This window comes from Nicotiana sylvestris, chromosome 9 (assembly GCF_000393655.2).
Source record: "Nicotiana sylvestris chromosome 9, ASM39365v2, whole genome shotgun sequence".
NCBI lineage: Eukaryota > Viridiplantae > Streptophyta > Magnoliopsida > Solanales > Solanaceae > Nicotiana > Nicotiana sylvestris.
Genome location: NC_091065.1, coordinates 180,372,356 through 180,379,027, shown reverse-complemented (window position 1 = coordinate 180,379,027; position 6,672 = coordinate 180,372,356). Strand labels below are relative to the sequence as shown.

The following is a 6,672-nucleotide window of genomic DNA, read 5'->3' as shown; positions in this document are numbered from 1 at the left end:
TGAATCCAAGACCGAATGTACCCAAGTTTTTAGGGAGGGACACCGGCTGTATGATACCCTGCAAGGATGCACCCAGACCTTTACCTGGCACAAAGCCATTTTTCAGCATTTCAGAGGCCACCATGACGGATGTAGAGGCTATCTTTGGAGTTGGATCACATTTCCCTTATGGAACCTTCTCGACCGGCACTGTTTCAAAAACTTAATAGACCCAGGGCCCTTTGTCATCTTCAGCCTCAATGAATGGGACGGAGGCATCACTGTGAGCACACAAATTTTCCTCACCATGCATGACAATCTCCTGTCTATCCCACTCAAACTTGACCATCTGATGCAAAGTGGAAGGGACTGCTTTGGCAGCATGAATCCAAGGTCGACCTAACAACAAATTGTAGGAGACGGCCACGTCCAGTACCTGGAACTCCATGGTGAATTCCACCGGTCCTATTGTCATCTCAAGCACTATATCACCAACTAAATCTTTCCCTCCATCGTCAAATCCTCGGATACATATATTGTTCTTGTGAATTCTCTCATCTTCAATTTTCAACTTGTCCAGAGAAGAGAGAGGGCAGATGTTCGCACTGGAACCATTGTCAACCAATACCCTAGTGACCATAGAATCTTTATAGTTTACCTTGAGATAGAGAGCTTTGTTGTGTTCAGTACCTTCCACATGCAACTCGTCATCAGAAAAGGTGACCCTATTCACCTCAAATATTTTGTTGGCGATCTTTTCCAAATGGTTCACTGAAATTTTGTCGGGGACATGAGCTTCGTTCAGAATTTTCATCAGGGCCCGACGATGCTCATCTGAATGGATTAACAATGATAGCAAGGAAATCTGAGCGGGCGTCTTTCTCAGCTGCTCCACGATTGAGTATTCTTGTACCTTCATTTTCCTTAGAAACTCCTTCACTTCTTCTTCAGTGACTGCTTTCTTTACTAAAACTAGATTGTCTCTAGATGTTTTAGCTTTCCTTAACTCTTCGGGGGCAAAGCATCTCCCCGAACGAGTTAATCCCTGGGCCTTATTGACTTCTTCTTTCACTTTATTTCCCTTATAAGTCACTATCACGCGTTCATAGTTCCATGGGATATCCTTGGTGCTGATTACTGGCAACTAGGTTATAGGTTTGATGATGACAGTATCTGTATGGGCACCCTCTACAATTATGATAGGCTTATTTGCCAACCCTGGCATGACCACCTTTGACTTATCTTGCTTTGTTTCAACATCACTTGGGGATCTTTTCTTAACTACCATAGATGGTTCACCGTTTGTCCTACTAAACTTGTTCACTAATCCTTCAACCATTGGTTTTTTAACTGGCTTGACATCACTGGACCGAATCATCATGGCAGTCTGTGAAGGCTTCTTGGGCTCCCCTCCCTTGTGTACTATCTCTATCATGTTTGTCTCCTCATGGGTTGGCAATGGGTTCTGATTGAAAGTGGGTGCCTCTGGAGTCTGGACTTCAAGCCGATTTGTGTTAATGAGCTCCTGGATGGCATTTTTCAAGTGCCAGCACTTCTCTGTATCATTCCCCGGAGTACCAGAACAATATTTACAGCTTACGGAGTAATCAAGATTCTTTGGAGGAGGGTTTAGCAATTTCGACTCAATTGGCCTCAGCATATCTAACTGCCTTAATCTATGGAATAGACTGGTATAAGATTCCCCTAACGGGGTAAAGGTTTTCTTCCACTGCAACCTCTTGTTTTTGAAGGCTGGATTGGGCCGGAAACCTAGGCCGGCGGGGTTTCGGTAGGCTTGTGGGGGTTGGTGAGCATTTTGTGGAGCTGGAAAGGTGTTTCCTGGGGCTGGGGCGCCCCATTGTGAGTAGGCAGGAGGCTAAGTATATGTCTGGGCGTGGTGGACAGAAATATGAGGGTCTGGTGATAGGAAGTAGTGTTGGGGTGGATTATATGGAGTTTGGATGTAGGTTCGGTGGTGGGATCGAGGTTGGGTATAATGGTGTGACGGGCCCCATGATCCTGAATCAACTATTGCCACATCTTCTTTCATCTTCTTTCCGATCACTCCTCCAGTACCATTCTAAATGGCTTGGGTAGTTGCTTCGATGGCCGAGTAACTCATAATTTTGCTTGATTTAAGCCCTTCTTCCACCATGCCACCCATCTTCACTACCTCGTTGAAATACTTGCCTATGGCTGATATCAAATGGCCAAAGTAAGTAGGCTCCAGAGCCTGCAGAAAGTACTCCACCATTTCGCTCTGCTCCATCGATGGGTTAACTCATGCCGCTTGTTCTCTCTAGCGAAAACCATATTCTCTGAAACTTTCACTAGGTTTCTTCTCAATTTTAGTCAGACACAAATGATTTGGCACAATCTCAATGTTGTATTGGAAATGCCGAGCGAATGCTTGGTCCAAATCATCCCAGGTATACCATCTGCAGTGATCATGATGAGGGTACCACTCCAATGTCGCGCCACTCAGAATCTGGCTAAAGTATACCATTAACAGTTCATCTTTCCCACCATCTAATCTCATTTTACTGCAGAATCCCCTCAAGTGGGCCACCGGGTCTCTGTGCCCGTCATACAAATCAAACTTCAGCATCGTAAACCTCACAGGCAACTGAATATCGGGGAATAGACACAAATCTTTGTAGGCTACGCTCACCTGGCCTCCCATTCCTTGCATGTTTCTGAACGACTGCTCCAGGCTTCTTATCTTCCTGAACATCTCCTCCTGCTCTGGTTTTAGGTGGTTTCTTAGTCTCAACTAGGAGGTCAAAATGAGGAGTGTTTGAGTAATGTTCTGGGGCCTTGAGAGTAGGCTCTGGAGGATAGTATTGGTTATTTTGGGTCTGTAATAAGGGCTCACTGGAGGATCGATGGAGTGTAGCGGGTGGGGTGACACAAAAATAGGAGTGGCTGGCGGAGGGGGGTATGGGATTGGTTTGGGCGGTGGTGCTTGTGGGGTTTGGGAAGTGGTGCCTTGGTAATGGTGGTAAATGGGGAAGCTTGGAGAGGAATCAACAGTGGGAGGTTCTTGGGATTGAGCCATCGGCGGGACGAAAGCAGGGTTAGCGGGGTATGATGGTGGTGGATGCCCTTTCACCCGTGCCTGGTATATCTCTACCATCAGGTGTTTCGACTTATGTAATTCCTCTTTCAGATTAACATCAGATTCTTCCCCTTCCCTTGATGGATCAATAACACTCGCATCCAGTTCTTGGTCAGCCATGATCAACTTGTCTTTGGATCTGGTATTGTACGGGTGAGTTGCCAGAATGCCAAACAAACTAACCACCTACCTGGACTTGATGACAACAACAAACTTGTTAGCGATTAGAGCTTAGCAGATAGGCAACCACACATTGGGGATGCAATGCACCTAAGCAGTTAACCGTTTCTATTATGCATTTGAACGACCGCTTGCATCATCCCGGCTTTCACTAATTTCCAATTTCTTTTTCTCTCCTTTTTTCATTCTTGCTTTCGTTTGCTTGATTCTTGCTTTTATTCTCTTATTCTCTCATTTTTACTCTCTTGTTTTCCTCTCTTTTTTTCCCATTTCTTTTTATTTCATGGTTATGATCGAATCCTATGGGGATTGCCTACGTATCATGACGCTGCATGAATCAGACCAAGCGTAGTTCTAGGAACATGTGCGAAATAAATAATAATAAAAAAATATTTTTTGGGGTTATCAAATTTCATAAAATAAAATAAAATAAAACATCTTGATTACAACAACTTCCCCTACAGATTTAAACATAAAGACTAACAGACTCGATGAGTGGACCGACAACTTCAAAAGAAAACTGAAAATACAGACTCGAAATAAACTAACGAACTGACAATACAGACTTAAAAATAAATTAACAAAAATAGACTCGAACAAACAATGTCAAGAGTACATAAGTTCTTCAACTACTGCTCCAGTTGGCCTTGCTTCGGGCCTTTGCGCCATGTCTTCTTGTAGGCGAAACAAGTCATCCATGATCTGTCGGACAAAAATCATAACTGAAGCGAATAAGATGGACCTGGTCATGTCTTCACACTCGTTGCATTTCATCACAATGTAGTCCGCAATTCTCCTAACCTTTTCCCTGATAATACCCTTCTCATGTAACAACTGTCCGATCTGCTGAGATCCGGCATCCAAAACTTGTTTAGCTGTGTGATTTTGCTCTTGAAGCTACTGCAGGTCTTTCTCTAGCTAGGTCATCAGGGCATAGTAGTGCTCCCTTTCTGCTTTGAAGTCTCTTCCCTGCTTGGCCATTTCATTATCAAGGACATTGACCTTTTGCTTTATACTCGTCAATCCTTTGCCATACTTCTCCTTCAATTAACAAACGAAACTGGCCCGTCCCTCCGCATTCTTAGCTAACTTAGCTCGGGCATTTGCTAGCTCCAGTTCAGTCTTTTGTAAAACATCCTCAAAATCACGTACTTTTTGCGTAAGGCTGTAGATGAGTTTTTCGTCTTTTCTGCTCCTGCCCGGGTTCTCAACTGCTATACTCATTTTTCAAACTTGGTCTCGGAGGGCTTCATTCTCTTGGGCCAACTTCCTTCTTTCACCTTCGGCTTCTTGTTCTTGGAGATCATTGTTGAATTCCATGTTTCTCAGCTTTCTTTCAAGGCATGAATCTCGGCTTGATATTTCTTCGCCTTTTCTCCCTAGGCCAACCTTTCTTGGATTTTGTCGTCAAAAGCTTGAACATGAGGTTTCTTGGCAGGCCTCTCGGGCTTAGGCTCAGGCTCAAGCTCTGGCTCATTGTTTACACAAGACCTTTTCTCAAACCATGCAGCATAATTTGGATCCCCTTCCCCCCTTGAAACATCTGGTACCTGGGTGCCATTCTTTAGATACCGGCAGCTATTCCAATCCAACTGAACTAAAGCCTCGGGCAATGCAGCTTCTAGATGTATCTCAATGACTTGGGTGGTTAGATTTTCATCTTCGGGCACCACCTGATGTCTTCCTAACTGCCTTAAGACCCTCTGCAGTTCATATGGTTGGATACTCCTCACACCCATCAACCTCAGGTAACCCTTGGTAGCCGTCATGTATATGGCTTCTGTCATCGTGAGCCATCCTATAGTCCACTCGACCCGACTTGCTTTGAGAGCTTTCAAGTGGGAGACTCAGGCTTCAAACCCTTCTGGCACGTTGTAGTCTTTCACCCTTTCCTCATAACTCATAATGAAGTTATCCGGGCTGAACCATAACTCATGAATTTGGGGTGATGGCAGAGATGCTCGATCAACCACATTTGTAGAAGGATACTGCAACCTTGAAAGAATTGAGCCCCAGCTTTGCATAATGTCAATGCTCGATAAATATCTGCCAGCACTAACGGGACAAGTGTATGATCTTCCTTGATAGTGAGGATTTGTGCAATTCTAACCATACGAGTATTCACTATCCCTTCCTCATTTGGAAAAACCATGATCCCCAAAAACGTCACAATAAAAGCGAACCGGCGATGAATTTGCCAAAGATCTTGTTTGTTGCTCAAAACCTTTTCATGCGTTTCGAACCCAGCTCAGTGCCCAAACCTGAAGTACAAGAAGTGGAAAGAACAACACCCTTTTCTTACATGGTCCTTCTTCATCTGCTTACTGATATTCAGGAGGTCAAAGAACTTGTGCACCGAAGGAGCCCTTGGAAATATAAGTTGTTGCTTCCTCAAATCCCGGCCAAACTTAATATACCCGACTATTTCCACCAAAGTAGGGGTGATCTCAAAGTCAGAGAAACGAAAAACATTGTGGACAGGGTCCCAAAAAGTTACCAAAGCCTTGATTAAATCTTCTCGCGGTTTGATTTCCAAAATGTTTATAAGGGCACCCAACTGTTTTTTAACCCACTTCTGATCATCTTCATCTAGATCAATCCACCACATACGCAACTGCAATTGAGCCTATTTTCTGACCACTTCTGACGGGTTCTGGGAGGTGTTTAGTTGTGACGGGTCCTGGACAGTATTCATTTGTACCTGTGGAGGATTAAGGTTAGGGTTGACTCTGGTGGACCCTTTTTTGTAAAACAGGTTTTTCAATTTCTACACGAAAAATCAATGGACCATGATTCCTTCCCCTATATGCTAATTTTAGCAAAAATGACTGTTTTGCAAACGTGGCCCCTTCCCAATTCCAAATGAATTTTGAGGCCGGGGAGGACTACTTTATGGAGAAAATGACATTTCACCGACAGTCTTGTCCGTTCTTTTACGAAAATAGCCCTTCGATAACCTAAGATACTCTAAGGCTATCTCGGCAAGAACAGTTTAAGACATTACCGAAGCTGGATCGGCTTATTTTGACCAAAACTCCAAACTACATTTATTTGACCATTGACTCTTTTTTTTCTTTTTTATTTCAAAAATAAGGTCGAACCTTATGTAGGTTGCCTACGTATCCCACATCCAGTGAGAATCAGACCTGTGTAGTTCGGTCAGTTTTGACACATTTGAAAAGGACATAGGATTGACTCTTTTGAAATGACTCTCTTTCTTTTCCTCTTTTTTTTGAAAATATTTTGGCAGAGTTCCAGGACATTTCCAAATACCGCGGATTTTTCAGAACCGGGTTTTATTTCCTTCTCTACATCACTCTTGGTTTTCTTTTGATTATATTCCTAGCCAATCAACATGCAGGCCGAAACAAATAAATGCTCACATAGCACATAAG

At 43.6% G+C, this 6,672-nt stretch overlaps 2 protein-coding genes across 2 annotated transcripts; both read right to left on the bottom strand.

The window, feature by feature from the left end:
- Positions 1-202: 202 nt before the first annotated feature.
- LOC138878668 (uncharacterized) lies at positions 203-1,639 on the bottom strand. Its single transcript, XM_070158355.1, has 2 exons — positions 1,211-1,639; positions 203-1,123 (listed from the first exon to the last, which is right to left on the bottom strand). Exons 1-2 carry the CDS (start codon positions 1,637-1,639, stop codon positions 203-205), a joined length of 1,350 nt encoding a protein of 449 aa, XP_070014456.1.
- A 639-nt stretch (positions 1,640-2,278) lies between these two features.
- LOC138878667 (uncharacterized) lies at positions 2,279-3,217 on the bottom strand. The gene is made up of 2 exons (XM_070158354.1): positions 2,855-3,217; positions 2,279-2,752 (listed from the first exon to the last, which is right to left on the bottom strand). The coding sequence occupies exons 1-2, from the start codon at positions 3,215-3,217 to the stop codon at positions 2,279-2,281; spliced, it is 837 nt and encodes a 278-aa protein (XP_070014455.1).
- Between the last annotated feature and the right edge of the window lie 3,455 nt (positions 3,218-6,672).